General features: G+C 42.4%; 3 protein-coding genes across 5 annotated transcripts; all 3 read left to right on the forward strand.

Moving 5' to 3' along the window:
• The first annotated feature begins 1,714 nt into the window (after positions 1-1,714).
• On the forward strand, positions 1,715-4,255 carry LOC118384451 (keratin, type I cytoskeletal 13-like). The gene is made up of 7 exons (XM_035771004.2): positions 1,715-2,236; positions 2,682-2,764; positions 2,874-3,030; positions 3,189-3,350; positions 3,467-3,592; positions 3,692-3,912; positions 4,019-4,255. The coding sequence occupies exons 1-7, from the start codon at positions 1,769-1,771 to the stop codon at positions 4,140-4,142; spliced, it is 1,341 nt and encodes a 446-aa protein (XP_035626897.2). The 5' UTR covers positions 1,715-1,768; the 3' UTR covers positions 4,143-4,255.
• Positions 4,256-9,487: 5,232 nt separating this feature from the next.
• On the forward strand, positions 9,488-12,476 carry LOC118384453 (keratin, type I cytoskeletal 50 kDa-like). The gene is made up of 7 exons (XM_035771005.2): positions 9,488-9,992; positions 10,874-10,956; positions 11,108-11,264; positions 11,395-11,556; positions 11,670-11,795; positions 11,908-12,128; positions 12,242-12,476. The coding sequence occupies exons 1-7, from the start codon at positions 9,555-9,557 to the stop codon at positions 12,372-12,374; spliced, it is 1,320 nt and encodes a 439-aa protein (XP_035626898.1). The 5' UTR covers positions 9,488-9,554; the 3' UTR covers positions 12,375-12,476.
• A 3,448-nt stretch (positions 12,477-15,924) lies between these two features.
• Positions 15,925-20,679, forward strand: LOC118384454 (keratin, type I cytoskeletal 50 kDa-like). 3 transcript variants are annotated; one of them, XM_035771010.2, is made up of 8 exons: positions 15,925-16,021; positions 17,438-17,877; positions 19,055-19,137; positions 19,294-19,450; positions 19,546-19,710; positions 19,827-19,952; positions 20,071-20,294; positions 20,430-20,679. In XM_035771010.2, the coding sequence occupies exons 2-8, from the start codon at positions 17,461-17,463 to the stop codon at positions 20,518-20,520; spliced, it is 1,263 nt and encodes a 420-aa protein (XP_035626903.1). In that variant the 5' UTR covers positions 15,925-16,021; positions 17,438-17,460; the 3' UTR covers positions 20,521-20,679. The 3 variants fall into 3 exon arrangements, with proteins under 3 accessions (XP_035626903.1, XP_035626902.1, XP_035626900.1); XM_035771009.2 differs by lacking the exon at positions 15,925-16,021 and adding an exon at positions 16,130-17,035; XM_035771007.2 differs by lacking the exon at positions 15,925-16,021 and adding an exon at positions 16,130-16,353 and having other exon boundaries at positions 16,950-17,877.
• The last annotated feature ends 7,209 nt before the right edge of the window (positions 20,680-27,888 follow it).

Here is a 27,888-nt window from a genome sequence, read left to right on the forward strand (position 1 = left end):
AGCAGGACGAAGTGGCAATTCATTGGCTGAGAGGGATCCTGCTGGACGAATCGCAAAAGAGACGTTATTTACACATAACATCTAGAGAGGGTTTGTTTTAAACAACCTCTATTGCGGATGATAAATGAAGATGCCTGTATGGGGCTTTGGGGCCAATCTTGCGGGGCCACAGGTTAGACAGGTTTTTGTACAAGCAGAAACCTGCAGCGGTCCACAAAGAAACTAATCAGATGAAACCGTGGATGAGATATGGGTTCAATCAGTGTACATAGAATTATACAAGTGTTACGACAATTATATTCAAACTCTGTAATCAAAGAGACTAAGGAATAATTATCTTGCGGTGACAAACATATTTTGACGTTTAAAAAAAAAAATCAATGATAGCAACTTAATGGATTCCTAAAGTGTTACTGTAGCTTGTTCAAAAGCAGGGCACAATGGAAACATTCAAGATGGCAAGACAGGTAGAGGATGTGGCACATACCGGTAAATAACATATTTACATGCCCGTATCATCGATGAATGAACATTTTTTAAGATCCATGTCATCCCCTTACACAGAGATTCAGCAGCTGATGATGAAAACAGGCAAGTATCATCTTGTCTTACATTTCTTTAGGTGTAAGGGCTTTATCTAATGCTTCACATCAAGTTTTGGCTTTGCTCCTCCCTCGCTAATGATTTCAGGTGCACTTGAGGCTGTTAGCAACGCAATATTGTAAGCTTATAACCACACATGCATTGGTAGAATTCTAACTCTAAAGATGGTGAACGGCAGCTCAGTAGCTCAAGGCTTGAGCTGTGGTATGTTTTCCTATTCAGACAGACACAGGTTACAAACAACAAATAAAAATGTATAAATGGCATTAATAAGACCCAATAGTGTGGCTTAATTTCATTAATAACTTAATAACTTATAGATTGATTATTAAGCGAGTGTAACAAAAACTAGACTGGATCGGCTTTTGATTAATTTGTTTATTAGGGAAAAACACCAATTCAATTAAATCCATGCACTGTTATCATTGTTGATTCAAGATTATACAGCGCTGAAGTGTGATTCTGCAGGCAATGAATAGTGTGTGTTGTTGACCAAAGAAGTGGTTTATGTTGTAATCCCGGTGTGCACAATGCAAAACTGCTGCTAGTGAATCCAGGGCACCACATTCCTTCACGAAAGGCTGAGTTGTAAGCAGTTGTTAAAAGTTTGCATGGAGATGGCCTTGACTCAATGAGTTATCTTTAGCCAGTCCACACACACTTCTCACCCTTAGTGTCTTACTGGCACAGCTAGGGTGCCTTGTGTAATCAGGGGGAAAGTTACTCTTTAACCAAGGCGCAATCTCCACTACACTTTTGTTTGTTCTAAATTGTGTTTTAAGTCAAATTGTATTAAAGATTAACTTTCAATGGTTTAGTGTGTTTTAATCCTGACAGTACATTATTAAACATGTGCTCTGCAGACTGATACTCTCTGACGAGCAGAAATACATGACGATTGATAAGAAATGACATCTCAGAACATGCTGCCCTTTGCCACACCCACAAGCAATTGACAGATTGAGTCTGTCATGCCTGTGTGCGCGCATTTGCTTTTTATGACTTGAATAGGAGACTTTGGGGAGGTGTTTCTCCCACGCCTTTCATTATCTTTTCCCTCCCACCTCTACCCCCCTGTGAAGTTGTATAAAACAACTAGCCCTTCTCCTCCACTCTTCACTAAGTCCGCTCCAGCTAGAGCAGTAAGACCGCAGACTCAATCAACATGTCCTTCTCCAGCAGCAGCTTCATGTCCTCTGGTGGGTCCATGAGGGGAGCACCTATGGGCTTCTCTCGCCTCTCCATGTCTGGAGGTGGCAGCATGGGAGGTGGCAGCCGCATCAGCAGCATGAGGGCCGGCAGCGTGTACGGGGGTGCAGGTGGCTCCGGGGTCCGGATCTCCAGCTCCAGTGCATCCAGGTCCTTCTCTGCTGGTGGTGGTTTTGGCATGGGTGGTGGTGGAGGTGGCTTCAACCTGTCTGATGGCCTGGACCTGCACGTGTCTGCCAACGAGAAGGCCACCATGCAGAACCTGAACGACCGTCTGGCCACTTACCTGGACAAGGTCCGCTCCCTGGAGACGGCCAACGCTGATCTGGAGCACAAGATCCGCATGTTCCTGGAGGCCAAGACCTCCCCCACTGGTCGTGACTACAGTGACTTCCATCTCTCTATCACCGAACTCCAAGGCAAGGTATGTCAGTCAACTCGTTTACAACTGCAGTACACCATTATGACTACTTTTACCACTTGTTTAATAAAGGCTGGGTTTTACGGCCCCTGATAGCAGTTACCTTACTATTGTGGAAGAGGAAGGGGAGTGCCAGTTACTCCAAGGCACAAAATAAACACCACTACTTAGTAAGCCTTCACCAGTGACCCGATAATATCAAGGAAAATATCATAAATCTAGTTAATGGCCATTACCGTGTTGATGTTCTTAAATGTAGCTTTATCATTAATACTATTGTGCACTGTGAATGCAGTGTATGTATCCCCAGGGTCATTGATCTCTGGTCCAACGTCAGACACACTAACACACCCAAAACGGCCTCAAAATCAGATCAAGTTTATAGCGCCAGTCATTTAATCACTCCAGACAAAACTGTTAAATTCAAAAACTTAATTTTCTCTTTCAGATCCAGGATGCCACACGCATCAACAGTGGAATCTACCTCAGCATTGACAACGCCAAGCTGGCAGCAGATGACTTCAGGGTCAAGTGGGTGACATCATGAATGATCAGAATAAATATGCATCAATCCATACTGTCTTCAGTAGATAGAGTATAATTTTAGTCCAGTAAACAAAGCTGTTTTGATTTTGCTTAGGTATGAGAACGAGCTGTCCATGAGGCAGTCTGTGGAGGCCGACATCAGTGGCCTGAGGAGGGTGCTGGATGACCTGACCATGGCCAGATCTGACCTGGAGATGCAGATTGAGGGGCTGAGAGAGGAGTTGATCTTCCTCAAGAAGAACCATGAGGAGGTGAGTCTGAGTGACTTCAGATTTAGTCATACAGAAGTAATTGCCAAGCTTCATGAAGATTTGTCATCAGTTGATTGGGGGAGGGGGGGGACGTCAATGTCATGCATAATGAGTAATGCATGACTGAGGTTGACCCAGACTATCCATGATTCCTTTAGGAGCTGTTGTCCATGCGTGCCCAGATGAGCGGCCAGGTCCATGTGGAGGTTGACGCTGCACCACAGGAAGACCTCAGCAAAGTCATGGCTGAGATTCGCGAACACTACGAGGCTGTCGCTGCCAAAAACAACAGAGAACTGGAGGGCTGGTTCCACGCCAAGGTAATACTTTTTGTCATTATAAAAATGATTGCATAATTTAGGTCCATGATGTCCAAAATGTCCCATCAATTTAATTGTTCATGTAAAAACATTATTTTGGATGGTGTTTTCCACAGACCGAGGCGCTGAACAAGGAGGTCGCAATTAGCACAGAAGTTATCCAAACGTCCAGATCTGAAATCTCAGAAGTCAAACGCACACTGCAGAGTCTTGAAATCGAACTGCAATCACAAATAAGCATGGTAAGACTGTTCAAGAATGTTTCAATGTCTGCCACCCATCAATGAATTTGCTCAACTACATCCTGATGTTTTGTTTAACTCTTCATTTCTCTCCAATAGAAATCATCCATGGAAAATAACCTCGCAGAAACAAAGAACCGTTACTCCATGCAGCTGTCGAGTTATCAGATGCAGGTGACTAGCTTGGAGGAACAGCTGATGAATCTCAGGGCTGAGCTGGAACGACAAGGACACGAATACCGGATGCTGCTGGACATCAAGACCAGACTGGAGATGGAGATCGCTGAGTACAGGAGACTGCTGGATGGAGAGGCTAGCAGGTGAGCTTTGAGTCTCATGCCTCGTGTTTCAAATGGCATAGACATACAGTCAAAAATTGGCCTCAGAATGATGGAACCTAACAACATAGTTTTTTTGCTCTTTCAGCATGTCATCCTCATCCTCGTCCACAACAACACGCAAGGTGGTGACTATTGTGGAGGAAATGGTGGACGGCAAGGTGGTCAGCTCTACCAGTTCCTCTGCCGGGACACAGGTTGTGTCCCTGTGAGAAACATCTTGAACCAGAAATGTCACAACAAAGAACACCATATCTCTGATGACTACTGTCAAACTTTCTCAAAGAGATTAAGAAATAAACGTACTCTGAAGTGTTGAAACTGACTTTTCGTGTCTTGGCATTTTCTACTTCACATCAACTCAATACACATTTCCTGAGCATTACCTGTTAATCTAACTCTGGTAGCCTTTCCTTTTGATGTCATGTTTAATAACACTGACAGTTAATTAGGCTGTATGGAGAAAATAAATACACTCTTTCCCTTGCAAAATAACATAAACGTGACAAATGTTTGACCAAATATGGGAAACTCAGCAAGAGGGTGTTGCATGTACAAAGTAAATACATAGTGGGTCAACGTCCGCAACAAGAGTGTTGAAGCGCAAGGCTAAACTTCTCAGCTGTTTTGGTCCCCTAGCTACCACTTTGTAGCAGCGTGAAGTTCACCCGTGGACATGCGCAGATACTCTGCGTGACTGTGTAAGAGCAAAGTATTGCATCACGCTCATCTCATTACCTACGGTGCTGTTTGTTGCAACATCATCTCGCTATCTTTACCTTTAATTGCACGCACAATACATGTATTATAAGCTAAGCCCTTATCATAGGCTATTAAAGCCCTTTGTACCCTTATAAAAGGCCTCACCCCATAAATGTAGAATAACGATGTCTACACTGCAGTTAACAATGTAATATGTCTGCTTACTCCATAATTAACCTTTTGTTGACATACTATAAAGCCATGGGACACTAAATAAACGGATTATATCTGGCCAATTGAAAGTCAAACAAATAGTGTAAACATAGTAATCAGTTGTTAAGTCTAATTGCAGTCTTATTGAAGATGACCTTTGTCCATTTAACCCAGTTGGCCATTTAATGGTGTGTGCATTCAACAACAAGTGTCAATTACTGATATAAGATCACCAGTTATCAGCTTTTCTCTTTCACTGTTGGATTAAATAATTAATTTCAACAAACAGTGTTTTGGAACTTCAGCCAACCCAGTGATCTGGGAATCCCTTGGCAGTTAGACAAAACAAACGAATGAAGCTTACCCTAGTGACAAAACAAACGAATGAAGCTTACCCTAGTGACAAAACAAACGAATGAAGCTTACCCTAGTGACAAAACAAACAAATGAAGCTTACCCTAGTGACAAAACAAACGAATGAAGCTTACCCTAGTGACAAAACAAACGAATGAAGCTTACCCTAGTGACAAAACAAACAAATGAAGCTTACCCTAGTGACAAAACAAACGAATGAAGCTTACCCTAGTGACAAAACAAACTAGTGACAAAACAAACGAATGAAGCTTACCCTAGTGACAAAACAAACGAATGAAGCTTACCCTAGTGACAAAACAAAACGAATGAAGCTTACCCTAGTGACAAAACAAACGAATGAAGCTTACCCTAGTGACAAAACAAACGAATGAAGCTTACCCTAGTGACAAAACAAACGAATGAAGCTTACCCTAGTGACAAAACAAAGCACAAACTGTAACTTGTACAACAATATCTATCATGGAAAAACAAACAAAATACAAAAGAGACTATTACAGAAAACTATAAGACACACTGACCCATGTCAGTGGGTAACTTGATTTAGGAATCAACAGTCTGAAATACGAATGTGGAAATCCACTATCTGCAACAATCGACAAGATTCGCTATCTGCAACAATCGCCAAAATCCCCTCTCTGCAACAACTGACGAAATTCACTATCTGCAACAATTGACTTCTGGACTAACCAAAGCCAACATTGTAGTCGGGCTGTAAAATGTACACTATCGTTCAAAAGTTTGGGGTCACTTAGACATTTCCTTGTTTTTGAAAGGAAAGCAAAAAAAAGTTGAGAACAAGTTCTCATTTGCAACTGCGACCTGACCAAGATAAAGCATAGCAGTTTGACACGTACAACAACACAGAGTTACACATGGAAAACAAAACATACAGTCAATAATACAGTAGAAAAAAATAAAAATAAAAAGTCTATATACAGTGGGTGCAAATGAGGTAAGATAAGGGAGTTAAGGCAATAAATAGACCATGGTGGTGAAGTAATTACAATATAGCAATTAAACACTGGAATGGTAGATGTGCAGAAGATGAATGTGCAAGTAGAGATACTGGGCTGCAAAGGAGCAAGATAAATAAATAAATACTGTATGGGGATGAGGTAGTTGGATGGGCTGTTTACAGATGGGCTATGTACAGGTGCAGTGATCTGTGAGCTGCTCTGACAGCTGGTGCTTAAAGCTAGTGAGGGAGATATGAGTCTCCAGCTTCAGTGATATTTGCAGTTCGTTCCAGTCATTGACAGCAGAGAACTGGAAGGAGGAGGAATTGGCATTGGGGGTGACCAGTGACATATACCTGCTGGAGCGCTGCTACGAGTGGGTGCTGCTATGGTGACCAGTGAGCTGAGATAAGGCAGGGCTTTAGCAATCAGAGACTTGTAGATGACCTGGAGCCAGTGGGTTTGACAACAAGTGAGAAACGAGGGCCAACCATCAAGAGTATGCTCGCAGTGGTGGGTAGTATATGGGGCTTTGGTGACAAAACGGATGGCACTGTAATAGACTGCATCCAGTTTGCTGAGTAGAGTGCTGGAGGCTATTTTATAAATGACATCGCCGAAGTCGAGGATCGATAGGATGGTCAGTTTTACGAGGGTATGTTTGGCAGCATGAGTGAAGGATGCTTTGTTGCGAAATAGGAAGCCGATTCTAGATTTAATATTGGATTGGAGATGCTTAATGTGAGTCTGGAAGGAGAGTTTACAGTCTAACCAGACACCTAGGTATTTGTAGTTATCCACATATTCTAAGTCAGAACCGTCCAGAGTAGGGATGCTGGACAGGCGGGCAGGTGCGGGCAGTGATTGGTTGAAGAGCATGCATTTAGTTTTACTTGCATTTAAGAGCAGTTGGAGGCCACGGACGGAGAGTTGTATGGCATTGAAGCTCGTCTGGAGGTTAGTTAACACAGTGTCCAAAGAAGGGCCCGAAGTATACAGAATGGTGTCGTCTGCGTAGAGGTGGATCAGAGAATCACCAGCAGCAAGAGCGACATCATTGATGTATACAGAGAAGAGAGTCAGACCGAGAATTGAACCCTGTGGCACCCCCATAGAGACTGCCAGAGGTCCGGACAACAGGCCCTCCGATTTGACACATTGAACTCTATCAGAAAAGTAGTTGGTGAACCAGGCGAGGCAGTCATTTGAGAAACCAAGGCTGATGAGTCTGCCAATAAATAACATCAAATTGATCAGAAATACAGTGTCGACATTGTTAATGTTGTAAATGACTATTGTAGTTGGAAACGGCTGATTTTTAATGGAATATCTACATAGGCGTACAGAGGCCCATTGTCAGAAACCATCACTCCTGTGTTCCAATGGCATGTTATGTTAGCTAATCCAGGTTTATCATTATAAAAGGCTAATTGATCATTAGAAAACCCCTTTGCAATTATATTAGCACAGCTGCAACTGGTGTTCTGATTAAAGAAGCAATAAAACTGACCTTCTTTAAAGTAGTTGAGTATCTGGAGCATCAGCATTTGTGGGTTCGATTACAGGCTCACTCAAAATGGCCAGAAACAAATAACCTTCTTCTGAAATTCGTCAGTCTATTCTTGTTCTGAGAAATGAAGGCTATTCCATGTGAGAAATTGCCAAGAAACTGAAGATCTCGTACAACGCTGGGTACTACTCCCTTCACAGAACAGCGCAAACTGGTTCTAACCAGAATAGAAAGAGGAGTGGGAGGCCCCGGTGCACAACTGAGCAAGAGGACAAGTACATTAGAGAGTCTAGTTTGAGAAACAGACACCTCACAAGTCCTCAACTGGCAGCTTCATTAAATAGTACCCGCAAAACACCAGTCTCACCAGACTCCGGGATGCTGGCCTTCTAGGCAGAGTTCCTCTGTCCAGGGTCTGTGTTCTGTTGCCCATCTTAATCTTTTCTTTTTATTGGCCGGTCTGAGATATGGCTTTTTCTTTGCAACTCTACCTAGAAGGCCAGGCCTCTGTACGCCTATGTAGATATTCCATTAAAAATCAGTGTCACGACTTCCGCCGAAGTTGGTCCCTCTCCTTGTTCGGGCGGTGTTCGGCGATCGACGTCACCGGTTTGCTAGTCGCCACTGATCCACGTTTCTTTTTCCATTTGTTTTGTCTTCATTGTACACACCTGGTTTCCATTCCATAATCATTGTTCACTATTTAACCCTCTGGTTTCCCCCTTGATTTTGTGCATGTTTGTTATTGTCAAGTTGTCTCATTTTGTGATCTGGATTATTTTGTCTCCTTCATGGAATATTGTTTTTGAGTAAAGTAACGGTTATTACTCATCTCTGTGTCCTGCGCCTGACTCCGCCTTACCAGCATCACCTAGACTTATGACAATTAGTCATTTCCAGCTACAATAGTCATTTACAACATTAACAATGTCTACACTGTATTTCTGGTTTATGTTATTTTAATGGAGAAATAAATGGCTTTTCTTTCAAAAACAAGGACATTTCTAAGTGACCCCAAACTTTTGAACAGTAGTGTAGGTTTAAATCACAATAATCAGTTAAGTTCTAAAGGAAATAGCAATTTAAAAGTGCAGCCTAATGCTGGATTATTCTAAAACTATAGGTGCAGTGTATGGACAAATAGTTAAAGCAAAGGCTCATGTTCCCTAGACAAGGACAAACTCTGTGCACAGTCGGATCAGGTGTAAAACAGCTCGCTTGAGGAAAGATTCTTCAAGACAAAGCAGCAGGACACACAACCAGTGTTTTACGGTTCACAATGTTCAGTGGTTGTTGTTCAGCAATGCTCTGCAATACTTTTACCAATGGGGAAACTGCAATGGACCATGGTGGTCCCCTTGAAAATAATATCTGTACGTTTGAGACAGTAAGCTTAGTACCCAACAATAGCCGATGTACAAATAAAAATAAACAAAATATACAGCAGTGATTTGGGGATTGCTGTTACTAGTGCTCTGTCACAGAATAGGACATTGTACAGAGCTGCTAGTCTGCACTAGCTAGAATTTTGGTTGTGCCAAAAATGTATTTGGGAAATAAAAGGAATTACACCGAGTAGCAAGGAGTGGAGCAAGGAGTAGAATGTTAGTTAAAAAGACTGCTACCCAGACTAGGGTATACTACTATCTCTATGCCCCTACCTACCTGCTTTATTGACAGGTTTCTTTTTTTTCCCCCTGAGTTACCGGTATTGTGCTGTATGGATGGAATTTCCCACACATTCACCTGTGTATAAACCTCAAACCCCCCTCTCCCTCCCTCATTGTCTGGCATAAAAGGAGCCGTGTCCAACTGCTCTGCACTCATTTCCCTCCAGCCAGAGAAGTACGACAGCAGCCTCAGTAACCATGACCTCCTTCTCAAACCGTAGCTTTGTGGCCTCTGGTGGATCCATGAGAATGGGCTATCCTCGCTATTCCGGTGGTAGCATGGGAGGTGGACAGATCAGCGCCACGGGGGCCGGCAGCGTGTACAGGGATGCAGGTGGCTCCGGGGTGCGCATCTCCAATGCCTCTAACACTTACTCTGCTGGTGGTGGTTTTGGCATGGGTGGTGGGGCTGGTGGCTTCAACGTGTCTGACTCTGTCGATGTGAACGAGAACAAGAAGGCCACCATGCAGAACCTGAACGACCGTCTGTCCTCCTACCTGGACAAGGTCCGCTCCCTGGAGAAGGCCAACGCTGATCTGGAGCATAAGATCTGCATGTTCCTGGAGGCCAGGACCAAGACAGAATTTAATGACTGGACTGCCTTCAAGGTTACCATCCATGAACTCCAAGACAGGGTAGGGCCACCAATTCCAGGCTTAGATACTATAAAATGAACATCTGGCAGAAAGTAGTATATAGCAAAGAAGTAACATTGTACATAGGAAGACAGATTAGTGTAAGGTCCATATGAAAATGAGAGGTCAGTTTAAAGCAATGACAAACTAATAAAGGTTTGTTTATTTTTAAGGGTGTTGTTGTAGAGGGGTGCAGTCTTTTTTTTTTAGGAAAGGGCAGTTGCTCAGATTTGGACTACTTGTCCCAATTAACGCCCAATGTCTGTGAATATGAGCTGCATCAGCTGAAAGATATTCCAGACAAAGTTTCCCGTTTTTTTTGTCTTGTGTCTCGAGCCACACCCAAACAGAGCTCCGCAGAGGCAAGACATTTTCACTAAGGATGAGGGTGTATTTAGAAAGGGAGACCTCAATATTTACCTGAGGAATAAAGGTACGCTAGATTTTCATATTTTAGTTCAGCTGTCAGTATGTGCATTATAGCTAGTTTTGCTAACATGCTTAAAAAAAAGAAGAAAATAATGTATTTTGTCATTATCAGTTGCATGTAAGCAGATACATTTTTGTCCAGTGCAACCACAAAGCCTACATGGAAATGCCTCTTTCGCAATAGATTTTTCCTATTTTTTGACCTATAGTGATCAACTTTCCATCAGATGATCGCAGCTATTTGGAATCACCATTTTGCCCTCCGCTGTCTTCTATTCCATTGTGAAGCTTTCACTGTGGTGTATTTACAGAGCTCTCTTCTCTTAACGTTGGATACACACCACTACACCCAGCCAAACAATGCTTCTGGTCCACAGAAAAATGTCTATGTGAAATCTGATCTCAGTAATCCACCCATAAAATTGGAGACATACCTCTGTGCCCTCTTTCAGATCGTTGATGCCACTCATTTGAATGGAGGAATCTACCTGGCCATTGACAACGCTAAGCGGGCCACAGATGACTTTCAAGCAAAGTGAGTCTGAGAATAATAATACCTTTCATGTTGTGCCTAGATAGATTATTCTCAAAATGTATTATACAATAATGTTGAAATCAAATCACTAATTTAGACAAACATAAAAAGTTATAACTAAGACCCTTGTTGATGCATTAATGTTACTAAGGTATGAGAATGAGCTGGCTATGAGGCAGGCTGTGGAGGCCGACATCAGTGGGCTGAGGAGGGTGCTGGACGAGCTGACCTTGGCCAGATCTGACCTGGAGATGCAGATCGAGGGGCTTAGAGAGGAGTTGACCCACCTCAAGATGAACCACGAGGAGGTGGGTTTGACAAAGATCTCAAGCAGAGGCTATGGGATGAACGTTGCTATGAATCAACATTAGGCTACTATGTGATGATGACGCACAGGATTGAATACTGACCAGATATATGTTAATGCTTTGTTCCCAGGACCTCTTGGCCATGCATAATCAGATGAGCGGCCAGGTCAACGTGGAGGTGGACGCTGCACCACAGGAAGACCTCACCAAAGTCATGGCTGAAATCCGCGACCACTATGAGGCCGTCGCTAACAAGAACTGTAAAGATCTGGAGGGCTGGTTCAATGCCAAGGTTATACTGCATCCTTTATTTTTGGCCAATAACATGTTTATGTTTCCCAGTTATAGTCTTCAGTGAATGTAATCAGTAATGACCCCCTACGGTATAATGTCTTTCATTCACAGTCAGAAGAAATCAACAATGCCGTGGCAGTCAGCACAGAGACCCTCCAATCATCCAGATCTGAAATCACTGAAGTTAAGCGCACACTGCAAAGTCTAGAAATCGAACTCCAATCCCAACTCAGCATGGTGAGATTTAAAAAAAGTATGTCTGTCTGTCTGTCTGTCTGTCTGTCTGTCTGTCTGTCTGTCTGTCTGTCTGTCTGTATCTCTTTCTTTCTTACTTACTTATTCCTGTCAGAAAGCATCTCTGGAAGGCACCCTGGCTGAAACACAGAGCCGCTATGCCAACATGCTAGCTGGCTATCAGAGGCAGGTGACCAGCCTGGAGGACCAGCTTGGTCATCTTCGTGCTGACCTGGACCGCCAGGGCCAACAGTACAGAATGCTACTGGACATCAAGACCAGATTGGAGATGGAGATCGCTGAGTACAGGAGACTGCTAGAAGGAGAGTTTTCCAGGTGATCCTGGATCCTTACATAAATCATTAAAAAACAATGGTCTTGAAATGTGTGTGCCAAAAATAATTGAGCCAAGGTAGGCCTTTCTAACTATATTGTCTCTGCCTCCACAGTCCCTCAACCGTCACCACCACTAATACCTTTTTGCAGAAGGTGGTAACCTATGTGCAGGAGATTGTTGAAGGCGAGGTGGTCAGCACCAACTCAGACGCTGTGCAAGAGATTGTGGATGAAGATAAATCTTGAATTGGGAGCCACACGGAACAGAACACAAATCCCCTGGTGCCTGCTGTCAACCTTACTCAGAGCGATTAAGAAATAAAAGTGATCCGAGGTGATGAAACTACATTTTTGTCTCTTGCGCTTTTTTATTTTAAAAAAAATGTTTACAATCAAAACTGTTTCCTATAAAGTAGTGACAATTTTGACAGCTGTGGTTGCCACCGAGATGGTCAATACCAATTCTAAAATGTCACAAACACCACGTTTCTTGCCCTTGGTAAATTTGGATAATTTACTGTTATTAAAGGCCCATTGCAGTCAAAATGCGATGTTCCAGTGTTTTATATATATTTCCACACTATGAGTTTGGAATAATACTGTAAAATTGTGAAAATGATTATAATGGCCTTTTAGTGTAAGAGCTGTTTGAAAAGACCGCCTGAAATGTCAGCCTGTTTTTAGTGGAAAGGAGTTTTGGCTGACCTGGTGACATCACTAATAATTAGTCATTAGATTAATAAGAAAGAGAGTTCCAAATCTCTCTACCAATAACATTTAGTTTTCAGTCTTCCCCTCCCCAGTCAGACCACTCCCAGACAGTCTAGCAAAATGTTTGTTTCTTTTGGACAATTTTAATTGAAAACAATCAGAGTGAGGTACTTAATTGTTAACCAGAAATGATTTGATAGTGATATAAAAACGGCTGCATTGGGCCTTTAATGTAATCTCAGGCATCCCGTCATAGAGCAACCAGGGTGCAGGATGGCTGGCAGGCACCCAGAATAAGTAAGGTAACAAGTAAGTCTTCAGTTTGGTCAGAAAATATGTATGGTCCTGTAAGTGAGTTTGGCACATGCCACAGACTTCCTGTACTGCTGCTGCAGACAACCGATTTTTAATTTAAAACATATATATTTTTTAATCAATAGTTCAGTTCACAATTACACATTTAGCTTTATTTGACAAACATGCAGTTCCAACAAAAGTTATAATTATATATATGAATTAAAATATTTTGTGAATTATGCCATAAACCAATAAATTAATTTCTTTGAAATCTCTTTTCAATGAAGGGATACATTTTCTGTCAGCAAAAACAGCACTGAAATTATCACATTAAAAATATTCATAAGACTAGCATAGGGATTTTAATAAATATAAACCTCTCCTGTTACAATGTCCAAAAGAAATTCTTGATTGTTGGGAGGTGTAACAGTCAACTGACAGCCAATATAATCTGGAGAGTGTTACAGTGGACTGGTCAAGAACATTCTAAATTGATAGACTATTTTCTCTACTACATTCTTGAATTTTCAGGCTTTCTTCAACATGTTATTTGGTAAATATCCAGTTGTGTAAAAATACTTAAGTAAAAATACTTTGAAGTACCACTTAAGTAGTTTTTTGAGGTACCGGTACTTCACTTTACAACTTATATTTCTATCAACTTTGACTTTTACTCTACCACATTCCTGAAGAAAATAATATACTTTTTACTCCATATATTTCCCTGACACTCAAAAGTACCTAGCAGGACAGGAAAATTGCCCAATTCACACACTTATCAATAGAACATCTCTGGTCATCCCTACTGCCTCTAATTTGGCTGACTCACTAAACACAAATGGTTTGTTTGTAAATGATGTGCCTCTGGCTATCTGTAAAACACAACAGGAAAATCGTGCCATCTGGTTCTCTTAACAGAAGGAATTTGAAATGATTTATACTTTTACTTTTGATACTTAAGTATATTTTTGCAATTAAATTTACTTTTGTTACTTAAGTATATTTTAAACCAAATACTTTCACACTTTTATTCAAGTAGTATTTTACTGGATGACCCATTTTCTATTAAGGTATTTTTAATTTTACTCAAGTATGACGATTGGGTACTTTTTCCACCACTGTAAATATCATTGATTGAACATCTTGATATATACATTAGGCCTAGGGCGATATGTTGAGACTGGTAAAACAAGTGCAACAGAGTGCAATACAGAACCAGTCCAAAGTTTGGACACACCTACGCATTCAAGGGTTTTTCTACATTGTAGAATACTACTGAAGAGTTCAAAACTATGAAATATCACATATGGAATCATGTAGAAAACAAAAAAGGGTTAAAAATATCTAAATGTATTTTACATGTTAGATTCATCAAAGTAGCCACCCTTTGCCTTGATGACTCTTGGCATTCTCTCAACCAGCTTCATGAGGTAGTCACCTGGAATGATTTTCCAAAAGCCTTGAAGGAGTTCCCACATATGCTGAGCACTCGTTGGCTGCTTTTCCTTCAGTCTGTGGACCAACTCTTCCCAAACCATCTCAATTGAGTTGAGGTTGGGTGAAATTTGATGCAACAATCCATCACTCTACTTCTGGGTCAAATAGCCCTTACACAGCCTAGTGGTGTGTTTTGGGTCATTGTCCTGTTGAAAAGCAAATTATTGTCCCACTAAGCGCAAACCAGATGGAATGGCATATCGCTGCAGAATGCTGTGGTAGCCATGCTGGTTAAGCGTACCTTGAATTGTAAATAAATCACTGACAGTGTCACCAGGAAAGCACCCCACACCTCCTCCTCCATGCTTCATGGTGGGAACCACACACGCGGAGATCATCCATTCACCTACTCTACTCTGCGTCTCACAAAGACACGACGGTTGCAACCAAAAATCTCAAATTTGGACTCATCAGACCAAGGACAGATTTCTAACAGTCTAATATCCATTGCTCATATTTCATGAACCAAGCAAGTCTCTTCTTATTATTGGTGTCCTTTGGTAGTGGTTTCTTTGCAGCAAATCGACCATGAAGGCCTGATTCACATAGTGTCCTCTGAAAAGTTGATGATGAGGTGTGTCTGTTACTTGAACTCTGTGAAACATTTATTTGGGCTGCAATCTGAGGTGCAGATAATTTACTATTTCTGAGGCTGGTAAAACTAATGAACTTATCTTCTGCAGCAGAGGTAACTCTGGGTCTTCCTGTCCTGTGGCAGTCCTCATGAGAGCCAGTATAATCATAGCGCTTCATGGTTTTTGCGACTGCACTTGAAGAAACTACTTTGAAGAATCTCCAATATAAAATATTTTTTGGTTACTACATGATCCATATGTGTTTTTTCATAGTTTTGATGTCTTCACTATTATTCTACAATGTAGAAAATAGTAAAAACAAAGAAAACCCCTTGAATGAGTAGGTGTGTCCAAACTGTTGACTGGTACTGTCTGTATATATGTAAAGTATGCATGGTGTGTATTCAGGGCTCTACATTAGGACCATTTTGGTCGCATATGCTCCTAAATACAATATTTTGCTATGCAACCTGGAATTTTAATTTGGGAGCACTAGTGCTCTAGCCCAGGTAATACTTTTTGTAATCAAATAAAATGTTATTTGTCACATGCGCCAAATACAATAGGGTAGACCTTACACTGAAATGCTTACTTAGATGCCCTTAAATAAAAATTGCAGTTTTAAGAAGAAAAAGTATTAAGAAAGTATTTCCTAAAATAAAGTAAAAAATGAATAAATAAAAGTTAAAAAATAAAAATCTAAAATGTGAAAAATAACAAATAATTAAGGAGCAACAATAAAATAACAGTAGCGAGACTACACACAGGGGGTACCGGTACAGAGTCAATGTGCGGGGGCACCGGTTAGTCGAGGTAATATTTACATTTAGATGGAGGTATGCTGACTAGTCATGGGTAATAAACAGAGAGTAGCAGCGTAAAATGGGGGTGGGGGAGGGGACAATGCAAATAGACTGGGTAGCCATTTGATTAGCTGTTCAGGAGTCTTATGTCTTGGGGCTAGAAGCTGTTAAGAAGCCTTTTGGACCTAGACTTGGCGCTCCGGTAACGGAAGCAGTGCGGTAGCAGAGAGAACAGTCTGTAACTAGGGTGGCTGGAGTCTTTGGCAATTTTTTGGGCCTTCCTCTGACAGTGCCTGGTATAGAAGTCCTGGATGGCAGATTGATTAATGATTATGCTTCTCTGTACGGTAGCCTCTGAGTGCCATAGACAAAACACTGAGGATATATTCGTAACCCCCATTGTACCATTACTTAACGAAAACGTCTTGTTTCTAGCCTATACCGTTAAAACTTTATGACTGTATTACCGACACAATGTTTTTTTCTTTCTGTCGTGGATTGACCGGACTGCATTTTACATCCAGTATATAAATCATGTCACAGTCGTTCTGAAACTACTTGCGGTCCGCTAACTACTTGTAAAATAACCTTGTTGTCATCATGTTATATCATTAGCTAGAGTAAGCAAACATTAATGAAAAATGTTCATTTAGAATCCTGTGTGTGTTGACTGTTAGCTTACAGTATACCTCAAAGTACGACTTCTGTGTTACTTTTGTCGAAGAAAATGTCCACAATATATTTTTTTAGCATTTGGATTAAGTGCTGCGCCGTCAATTGAAAAATATTTGATCAATGATGTGCACTGGAATGTCTGTTAAATAAGCAGAAGACATTAATCATAGTGTTTTAAGAACACATTCAAGCTTCATTCTTCTTTCTGATTTTGGCTTGAACAATGTTCAGTAACATCAATATTTTTTACAAAAATGATCTAGATCACTCAAGGGAGTATTACACAGAGCTGGAGGATTATTGTGAATTGACCTTTGGGGGACATTGGAGGCACTAAAGGGCACAAAAGGTGGACTGGTCTCAACTCACATTGTCGCTTAACCTGTCTATCAAGAAAAATATGTCCAGACTCACCCAGATACAGGACATCCCCCCAAGCCCTTAAGATAAGTAGCCTACTACCTGCACCAAACAATAGTACCTGTTTGGCCAAAGATGCAAGTCCTAAGAAAGTCATGATTTTATCATGAAACAGGTTCGAATTTAGATTCCACAGATTTTGTGTTGGCTCTCCTCCCTGCCCATACCTGATTAGTGAGCCTGTTAATTTGATTTGTTTTCATTAGCTTTTGGCTAAGGTTGGAGTGATTTCACCATATGTCATCTGGGTAGAGCCCCCTCGCCTCTCCCTCATTTCGTAGCATAAAAAGGCCTGTGTCCAATGACTCTTCACTCACTCTTCTCTACTCAGACCAGACAGCAACTTCCGCCACCATGACCTCCTTCTCCAGCAGCAACAGCTTCATGTCCTCTGCATCTATGGGCTCCTTTCGCCACATGTCCATGTCTAGTGGAGGTAGACACATCAGCGCCATGAGGGGCGGCAGCGTGTACGGGGGTGCCGGTGGGTCCGGGGTGCGCATCTCCAGTGCTTCCAGCACCTTCTCTGCTGGTAGTGAGTCTGGTGGCAGCTCCAACCTAGCCGACGCTGTCTACCTGAACGGAAATAAGAAGGCCACCATGCAGAATCTGAATGATCGCCTAGCCTCCTACCTGGACAAGGTCCGCTCCCTAGAGAAGGCCAACGTTGATCTGGCGGTGAAGATCCACCAGTCCCTGGAGAAAAAAGCCACACCTGAGAATCATGACTGCACTGCCTTCAATGTCGTCATCAGCAAACTCCAAAACCAGGTAAGGCCCCCAAACAATCCTCTGCTAAACAGGTAGCTTCTATTGAACAGAGTCAGACTGTTATGAAGGGAATGGTAGAGGGAATGTGAAAGAGGTTTAGAAAATGGGGCTTTAGTGTCAGTATAATGTGTGAGTGTCGTCATGCCCTCTGTGCTCCCTTTAGATACAAAATAATAAGCATTCAGAAAAAACTGTTGCTTGGATACATCAATTTTTAAAAAATTCATTTGAATAGTGTTCATTGACATCAATGGATAAACTTAAAGCCATTCTATGCACAAAATGAAGCACAGTGTTTATATACTTCCAACTCTGTTGGATTAGACCCCTCAGTAAGATAAAAGCTGAGTGGGTAATTTTGCATCTCACTCTGAGCCTCATCTAAACCACAGGAGGTTGGTGGCACCTTAATTGGGAAGAACAGACTCATGTTACTGGAGTGGAATGGTATCGAATACATCAAACCCAAGGTTTCCAATGCCATTATTATGAGCCTCCAGCCTCCTGTGATCCAAACTGAGTGTCCCTGAGGCCTATAGACATATTAAAAAGGGTTTATTTGGTAAGGGATACTTTATTTTCTTCATTTTTGGACATAAAATACTTTAAAATCTCTAGGAATTCACCTACATTTTTTATTTAGGAAAGCTATTCCCAAGAATTTCCACTCATAAACAGAGAGGTATACAGTATGTGATCAGGTACCAATGTAATCAAGGTTTGAAATGGTTATGTTTTTGTCAAATACAATATCTGTTCTGGCTTCTTGCGTCAGTATAAACAATTTATAATTATGTTCCAGCCCTCTGACCATCCGCTCAAGAAAGAAATTGGCCATGCCTTAGGGGGTAACATATAACTGGTTTTCATTCTGTGTTTTTGAAAATTACCCAAATAACGGCAGGCACTGTAAAACAAGCGTGAAGACAGGCTACCTGAGCCTGTTTCATGTCAAATTGAATGTGTTTTTGCATCCCATGCAACCCATATTAGCAGATTTCAGAATAGTTTCTGTTTTATTTTACAGTAGGTTTGTGTAAATCTCTGTACAGTTGTGATCCAGATTAAATTTCTTGCCAAATATTCTTTACATTTATCCCAACATTTGTGATTGGCATTGTACCCGTCTTCCTTCTATACCATTGTGACAGTGACATTCCTCCGTGCCCCCTTTCAGATCTTTGATGCCACTCATATGAATGGAGGATTCTACCTGGCTATTAACAATGCTAAATTGGCAGCAGATGACTTTCAAGTCAAGTGAGTGTGAGAATGACTGGTAATAGCTGTAAAATACATCAGCAACTATCCATTAATGCAACCTCTATGAAAATTTGGAAAAGGGTGTGGTACATGAAGTATAGTACAGATGTTGCCAAACAGAAGGTAACCTGTTGGTGTTTTCATGTTACACAGGTATGAGAATGAGCTGGCTATGACGCAATGTGTGGAGGCTGATATTGCTGGGCTGAGGCGGGTGAGGGACGAGCTGACCATTGGAGGATCCAACCTGGAGATGGCGGTTGAGGAGCTGAAGGAGGAGTTGGTCCACCTCAAGAAGAACCACAAGGAGGTGTGCCTGAATGATTGTACTAAGTACCAAGTCAACAAAGCTTCTAAGCTGGGGAGGGGAGGTTGACACTTAGTCTTCTGTTATTTCTTCTCCAGGAGGTCAAGGCCCTTCGGGCGCAGGTGGTTAATCAGACGGTCAACGTGGAGGTTGATGCTGCCCCACAGGAAGACCTCACCAAAGTCATGGCTGAGATCCGTGAGCACTACGATGCTGTTACTGCCAAGAACCAAAAAGAACTGGAGAGCTGGTTCAATGCAAAGGTACAATACCAGATCTTTTATTTTTGACCAATGATATGATACATTTTTTAACTAATTGTTTCGAATTTTTCTTCAGTGAGTTTGATAGCTTACTATGCCCTTTCTGTCCTTTACAGACAGAAGAAATCCAGAAAACTGTCGCCTGCAGCACAGAGACCGTCCAATCATCCCAATCTAAAATCACTGAAATTAAACGCATAATACAAAGTCTAGAAATCAAATTCCAATCTGAACTCAGCATGGTGAGATGAACTACAAACACCAAGTTGAATTTTTATTTTTTAGGTTTATTAACCACCAATCTTCTACAGTATGTCACAGCACCTATTCATTTCTCTTTTCCCTATTCTTGTCTAATAGAAAGCTTCCCTGGAGGGCACCCTGGCTGACACACAGAACCGCTATGCCAATATGCTATTGAGTTATCAGATGCAGGTGACCAGCTTAGAGGGCCATCTTGGTCAGATACGTGGTGACTTGGAGCGCCAGGGACAGGAATACCAGATTCTGCTGGACATCAAGACCAGGCTGGAGATGGAGATCACTGAGTACAGGAGACTGCTGGACGGAGAAATGACAAGCAGGTGAGCCTGGGCTTCTACACCTCATCCCGCACAAATCTTCCAAAGTATTACATTCAATTGAAGTAAAGATTGTATGGCAAAAAAACAATTGAGCCAAAGTAAGTGTACCTGACAATCCTGTCTCTGACCTTGCAGTGTCTCGGCAGCCACCAAAACACACAAGGCGGTGACTATCATCTTGGAAAGTGTTGACGGCAAGGTGATCAGTGAGACCAAGACCAAGTGAGACATCTTAAAACGGGGAATTCACAGAACAGAACACGATCCCGCTGATTCCTACTGTCAACCTTTCTCAGAAGCTGTGATTCAATTGGGTTGTGTAAACTTGTATCTTGGGATTTATATACTTCCTCTGATACCTCCAGAGAGATTTGTCAATAAAACTAAGCCCTAAAACTTTTGTTTCATTTTTGTTTTGATTTGACGGAATCATTTTATAAAATTAAAGCTATCGACAACATAGTTGAGGCAATTAGGCCCAGATTGATTCTATTGCTGTTTTGAATAGTTCAGTAGGCTGTATCATGATCTCTATTGAAAACATATTTTTATACAGTATAGCATACTCTGTAGAGTTAGGCTATGCCAAACAGATGAGCCTAGATCCTAACATAATATGTACTAACATAATTGATCAAGTCGATTTCGCTGAAAAATGGCGAGGAGGCTGGTGGGATGACCTATAGGAGGATGGGTTCATTGTAATGGCTGGAATGGAATAAACAGAACAGTATTAAACACATCAAATTCATAGAAACCACATGTTTGACTCCATTCCATTTATTCCATTCCAGCCATTACAATGAGCCTGTCCTTCTAATGCTCCTTCCACCAGCATTCTCTGGCCCAACATTGCATTTTTTTTAAACTGCTATTTTTTTGCTCCCTATTGTATGTGGTGTCATACTGTTTAATCAGAGGCAATGCTGCCCTCTTCTGTCATGACAGAGTAATGCAGTTCCATCACTTCTATGGCAGAGGGCTTCAAATAGAAAAGCCATCTGCCTCGTAGGATATGAATGTGATTCAGTTGTATTTTTCTGGCATGGATAGTGTAACTTGGAGCAAAACATTTTGTTGGGTTGTAAGTAGCCCAACAGTTCAAATCCAAGGCCGGGCGCTGGAATAAACTGAATAAACCCAGCTGGGTTCATATCCTAACAATAATCCTCTACCGTACCTTAACCCCACAACATGCTCGCCATCCAGGGGTGCTGTACTGCAGCTTGACCCTGTGCTCCTCTCAACTGTGTGTCTGTATGATGTGTGTGGGGGATTGAGAAATGCAGAGAGCAGAATTCAAATTCCTGTTGTTTGCTGTGACTACAGACAATGAAGTTGTGTTGTATTATTTTAGGCCTTTCCAGCCTACTGAGTTGAAGAGCTTTGGTCTGGTAAACTTCAAGAGATTCTGAAACTCTGTGAAACTATGACAGTCACCTTTAGAGTAACTTTCCAGTGTTTCCAGATTTCTATGAAATATAATATAATTCATTAGTGAAATAGTTCTTTCCAATTTTTTGTATTAAGTATATTAAAAAGCATATTTTTCTGTGTTGGAAGGGTGTGGGCGTATACCGGTCATTAAAAATAGTCATGCGAGTAGACTGCTGATTGGCCAGCTACTCTATGAGGAAATAGCAAGCATTTTTTAAATGTCTGTTTGAGATGAAAGTTTGAGGTGGAATTCTTTATATTTACTTTAATGTGCGATCTAGGCTCCATGGGAGGTCACTGACAGAAACAATCATCTGTGGTATATAACAAATTACCAAAGTAAGGAGGTCTCTAATTACAACAATGAGAAGAATATCAATGGCTATCTAGTAAAACTTGAAGCCTGTATTTGTGTTGGCTTACCACAGACACATTTGGTGCATGCATTCAACTAGAAATTGATGAGCAGGGCTATAAGCCTGCTTTAGGTTTGTTGGCCTACAGTAAGCTAGCTAGCTAGCTAGCTAGCTAGCCCCTTTCCAATGCTCAGTCAAAGAGATTGAAAAATTATTTGAGTTCACTCAGTTTGATGGCTTTACTTTTAGAAAAATTGACATTGAGTTTTTATTCTTATGTTTGCTCTACTTCACATATATTTTCTCCTCAAGTATGGGTCTAATTTAGCTTATTAAGCTAACATTACAAAACTAGCCAGCTTGATTCAACAAAGCTTAATGGCTTAATTTATTAAATGTTTTTCAGAACAAGATGACAGTAGCTTGTATGAAAGGACCATAAAACATGGCAAAGCAAGTAATATGACTACAGTTAACTACCTATCTACCTAAATTAGCTAACTTTAGCTTTCACTAAACTGCCATTTTTAGCATGGTGCCCTTCAACTGTCATGATGTTTGAATTGAACCACAGAAATTGTTGCACTCGCAGTGGCCACAGATTCAAGTAAGCCCATTAGAGTTTGACTTGTCGGCTAACTCCAGGTTGGGCCCTGGCCCCTGGGATAAAGGGATAGTTAACCCAAAATACAAAATTGCATATTAGTTTCTTAGTTTCTTTACTCTGTAAGACGAGCACCATTAAATCCATTATTAAAAAATGGAAAGAATATGGCACCACAACAAACCTTCCAACAGAGGGTCCAAAGTTGTGGAGAAGTACAGATCAGGGTTGGGTTATAAAAAAATATCAAAACTCACGAACCAGGAAAGAATATGGCACAAACAAACCTTCCAACAGGAGGGCAAGGAGGGCATTAATCAGAGAGGCAACAAAGAGACCAAAGATAACCCTGAAGGAGCTGCAAAGCTCCACAGCTGAGACTGGAGTATCTGCCGATGGACCACTTTAAGCTGTACACTCCACAGAGCTGGGTTTTACAGATTAGTGGCCAGAAAAAAAAGCCATTGCTCAAAGACAAAAATAAGCAAACACATTTGGTATTTGCCAAAAGGCATGTGGGAGACTTCCCAAACATATGGAAGAAGGTACTCTGGTCAGGTGAGACTAAAATTGAGCTTTTTGGCCATCAAGGAAAACGCTTTGTCTGGTGCAAACCCAGCGCTTCTCATCACCCCGAGAACACTTCCCCACAGTGAAGCATTGGTGGTGGCAGCATCATGCTGTGGGTATGTTTTTCATCGGCAGGGACTGGGAAACTGGTCAGAATTGAAGGAGTGATGGATGGCGCTAAAATTCTTGAGCGAGACCTGTTTCAGTCTTCCAGAGATTTGAGACTGGGACGGAGGTTCACCTTCCACAGGACAATGACCCTAAGCATACTGCTAAAGCAACGCTCGAGCGGTTTAAGGGGAAACATTTAAATGTATTGGAATGGCCTAGTCAAAGCCCGGATCTCAATCCAATTGAGATTTTGTGGTATGACCAAAAGATTACTGTACACCAGCGGAACCCTTCCAACTTGAAGGAACTGGAGCAGTTTTGCCTTGAAGAATGGGCAAAAATCACAGTGGCTAGATGTGCCAAGCTTATAGAGACATGCCCCAAGAGACTTGCAGCTGTAATTGCTGCAAAAGGTGGCTCTACAAAGTATTGACTTTGGGGGGGGGGGGTGAATTATGCACGCTCAAGTTTTCTGTTTTGTTTTGTCTAATTTCTTGTTTGTTTCACAATAAAAAATATTTTGCATCTTCAAAGTGGTAGGCATGTTGTGTAAATAAAATGATACAAACCCCCCCAAAATCTATTATAATTCCAGGGTTGTAAGGCAACAAAATAGGAAAAATGCCAAAGGGGGTGAATACTTTCGCAAGCCACTGCAATTTCCCTGGCACCGTTTCCAAATGCTAACATTTTAGCATTTGTGTCAATAATCCCATTCAAGTTATGGTACTGATATGAGCATTTTTCACACATCAAATCATCAATAAATGACCTTTTTGAGCTCCACAGTCAAATGTAGATACTTTTGGATCTACAGAGAAATGGTTCATGGGTATTAGATTACTGACATACTCTTTATTTGGATATTGAATACATTGAGATAAAACATTAGGCTAATCACCATTTAAGGATTTGCATATAGTCAAAATTATATAGATTGCAATAATAAAAAAGTTACACAAATTACTGCTTTTGACACATTTTGTTTCCAAATGTTGTCATTTTGATGTCATTGAACTCGGCAGGGCACTGAGATACCATATGTTAGTGTTCTGGTGTACAATCATTCTCTCTGTTGGAGGTTGTAAAACTTAGTTACGAAGGTGTAGAAACTGGTTTGTCACCTCTGTCAACATGATTGCTCATGAATACAGATGTTTTCTCTGTAGCATCATTAGTATTATACACTGTTACGAGTTCAGCGGTTGGCATACTTTTGAATTAGACAGGACATGCTTGTGTTGCTTTCCTTCAGGTGTAGCCTGTACAACAGGTACAATATATCCTACTTTGATGAATGATACAAAAGCTCTAAAAAAAGGGTGTGTTTTTGGCGTCACACCCTCTTTTTCATTGGAACAAACCCATGAAGATTCACTTGTTGGTGGAAAACTACGATTTTATCAGATATGGTTCTTGTGTAGTTTAGGTATTGCATATGGTAGAAACAATCTTACTTAACTTGAGCATTTCAATTAAAAAGGCCAACCTTACAAAACCGTTCTAAACATAATAATATATATATATATATATTTAAATCACAGTAAACTTTAATAAGGACTTGCTGTAATGTAACGTATATGTAGGGAGTCAGGAAGCAGGAGCAGAAGGTGAGTTTAATAATGAAACGATACAAAAGAACAAACATGAGAAGCGTACTGAATGTGAGAGAAAACAATACTGCCTAATGGGGCGGCAGGGTAGCCTAGTGTTTAGAACGTTGGACTAGGAACCGGAAGGTTGCAAGTTCAAACCCCTGAGCTGACAAGGTACAAATCTGTCATTCTGCCCCTGAACAGGCAGTTAACCCAATGTTCCTAGGCTGTCATTGAAAATAAGAATTTGTTCTTAACTGACTTGCCTGGTTAAATAAAGGTAAAATAAAAAGGAGAGTAATCAGGGTGGTGATGAAGTCCAGATGTGCTTAATGGGGAGCAGATGTGTGCAATGGTTGCCAGTTTTGTGCAATGATGGTTGCCAGGACCATTGGTTAGTGAACTGGCAACATCAAGTGAGGGAGCAGGAGTAGGCGTGACAGTACCACCCCCGATGCGCGGCTCCAGCCATAGGAAAAAGCCAGCCACGAGGACAAGGAGTGGGCCGTTCCGGACGGCTGAGATGGAAATCCCGGATGATGTTGGGGTCCAGGATTTTTGCCACCGGTCCCCAAGAGCACTCCTCAGGACCGTACAGTCCACCAGATACTGGAGCCAACCCCCACGACGTTGGGAGTCAAAATGATAAGTTACCTCATTGACCCTCCGGAGGACCTTGAAGGGCCCTCCAACCCGGGGGCTCAGCTTCCAGCAGGGCAGTTGGAGTGGAAGGTTCCTGGTGGAGAGCCAGAAGCGATCACAAGGATGGAACACGTTAGCCTCGCTGCAGTGGCGGTCCGCCTGATCCTTCTGACGGTAGACGGCACGCTGGAGACTCACGAGGGCAGGGTTCCACACCTCCTCGGTGTGCCAGAAACACTCGTCCACTGCAGGGGCCTTGGTCTGGCTCAGAGTCCATGGAGCCAGGGCCGGCTGATATCCCAGGACACACTGGAAGGGAGTCAGCCCAGTGGAGGAGTGGCGAGGTGAGTTCTGGGCATATTCTGCCCAGGGAAGGAACCGGGCCCACTCTGCCTGCCAGTCCTGGCTGTGACTCCTTAAGAACCTCCCCAGCTCCTGGTTGGTCCTCTCCACCTGCCCATTAGACTGAGGCCGGTACCCGGATGTGAGGCGGACCGTGGCCCGCAGCTTCTCCATAAAGGCTTTCCAGACCTGCAATGTGAATTGGGGACCACTGTCGGAAACGATGTCCTCCAAAAGGCCATAGTGCCAGAAGGTAGACCAGAGAGAGGGATAAAACGGCAAGATTTAGAGAATCTGTCAACAACCAGAATAGTAGTAAAACCATCAGAAAGGGGGAGATTCGTACAAAGTCTATGGACAGATGTGACCAAGGCTGCTGAGGCATGGGGAGTAGTGTCCCTGCTGGAGTGTGCCGGGGAGATTTGGATTGAGTAGATACCGAACACGAGTTGACATAGTGAGCGACGTCCTTCGCCAAAGTAGGCCACCAGTATTTATCGGAAAGGGATTAGATGGTGCAGGTGATACCTGGGTGTCCAGCGGCAAGAGATGTGTGTGCCCAGGTCAACAGCCGATATCTTACCCCTGATGGGATGTAGATGTGCTCTGGAGGGCAGGAGCGGGTTCCCTCTCTAGAGTCTGGCAGATGTCCACATCTACGTCCCAAAACACTGGGCCAACAATACAGGAGGATCAATTGATGGGCAGGAGGACACTCACAGGGTCCTCCATCAACATGGAATCACAGGGTGGAGGACAGTAGGTCCTCCAGCATTCTGGTCACCAGGTGGTGATTCTCATCTTTGACGAGAAGATGGTGGGGTTATGGAGATGGAGCCACGGGAGGCCAAGGATGACTTTGTCTACGGGTGCAGTGATGATGAGGAAGGAAAGGCTTTCCTGGTGCTTGGGTCCCACGGTGAGGGTGAGTGGTGCTGTGATGTGCGTAATTGTGCCGGATCCCAATCGTCGCATATCCAGGGCTTGGACAGGAAAAGGAGAGGAGTGCAGGTAAGAAGTTAAGTTCAGGGAGGAGGCAAGGTTGCCACAGTCCAAAAGATTAGGACGTACTCCACAGCGGTCTGGGCATCCTGCTGGAGTTGGAAAAGTCCCTCACCTTCCTCTCTTCCTTTTGGAGGATGGTTTAAGACCGCCCTGAACAGAGCCATGAATCTCTCATAGGAACCCAGCTCCTCTCTCCCAGATGGCTATAACCCACTCCAACGCCCTTCCGTTCAGCAGGGAAATGACCGTGGCAACTATGGACCTCTCGCTGGTGTGGGCTCCCATCTGATAGGCGAAATAGAGGGAGCATTAGAGTAGGAAGCCACGGCATTTCGATGGAGTGCCGTCATACCTCTCCGGAAGGGACACTCGGTATCTGTGACCTGGCCGGACTGCTGGGTAGGCTGTGGGACTAGGTCACTGTGACGACCCGTAGTAGGAGGTCCTCCATCAGAGGTATGGAGAACCTCGCTAGTGGTGTCGAGGCGGTGGAGAATGCAGAGGACCTCCTTCATGGTCGTACCCAGCAGAACAGGTGTAGGGGAGTTTAATAATGAAATGATGAAAGAATAAACATGAGAGAAATAAAATACTACCTGATGATTCAGGATTACTGAGGGCTATATGAAGGGAGAGAAATCAGGGTGGTGATGATGTCCAGGTGTGCTTAATGATAGGGAGCAGGTTTCAGCAATGATGGTTGCCAGGTGTGTGCAATCTGGGTTGCCAGGACCAGTGGTTAGTAGACCGGTGACGTTGAGCGCCGGAAAGAGGGAGCAGGAGTAGGCGTGACATGTAAGAATAAGCAGTACGACTTGGCAGGGCCGTGTTTCGGAAGGACATGTGGTTCTCGACCCTTTCCTCTCCCGAGCCCGTACGGGAGTTGCAGCAATGGAACAAGACTGTAACTACCAATTGATTATCACAAAACA

The sequence above is a fragment of the Oncorhynchus keta genome, chromosome 5, assembly GCF_023373465.1.
Source record: "Oncorhynchus keta strain PuntledgeMale-10-30-2019 chromosome 5, Oket_V2, whole genome shotgun sequence".
Lineage (NCBI taxonomy): Eukaryota > Metazoa > Chordata > Actinopteri > Salmoniformes > Salmonidae > Oncorhynchus > Oncorhynchus keta.

Coding starts and splice junctions, on each gene's coding strand:
- LOC118384451 (XM_035771004.2), top strand. CDS start 1,769: ATGTCCTTCTCCAGCAGCAGCTTCATGTCCTCTGGTGGGTCCATGAGG. Junction 2,765..2,873: donor GCAGATGACTTCAGGGTCAA/GTGGGTGACATC, acceptor GATTTTGCTTAG/GTATGAGAACGAGCTGTCCA. Junction 3,351..3,466: donor AGGGCTGGTTCCACGCCAAG/GTAATACTTTTT, acceptor TGTTTTCCACAG/ACCGAGGCGCTGAACAAGGA.
- LOC118384453 (XM_035771005.2), top strand. CDS start 9,555: ATGACCTCCTTCTCAAACCGTAGCTTTGTGGCCTCTGGTGGATCCATG. Junction 10,957..11,107: donor ACAGATGACTTTCAAGCAAA/GTGAGTCTGAGA, acceptor AATGTTACTAAG/GTATGAGAATGAGCTGGCTA. Junction 11,265..11,394: donor TCAAGATGAACCACGAGGAG/GTGGGTTTGACA, acceptor CTTTGTTCCCAG/GACCTCTTGGCCATGCATAA.
- LOC118384454 (XM_035771010.2), top strand. CDS start 17,461: ATGACCTCCTTCTCCAGCAGCAACAGCTTCATGTCCTCTGCATCTATG. Junction 17,878..19,054: donor TCAGCAAACTCCAAAACCAG/GTAAGGCCCCCA, acceptor GCCCCCTTTCAG/ATCTTTGATGCCACTCATAT. Junction 19,138..19,293: donor GCAGATGACTTTCAAGTCAA/GTGAGTGTGAGA, acceptor CATGTTACACAG/GTATGAGAATGAGCTGGCTA.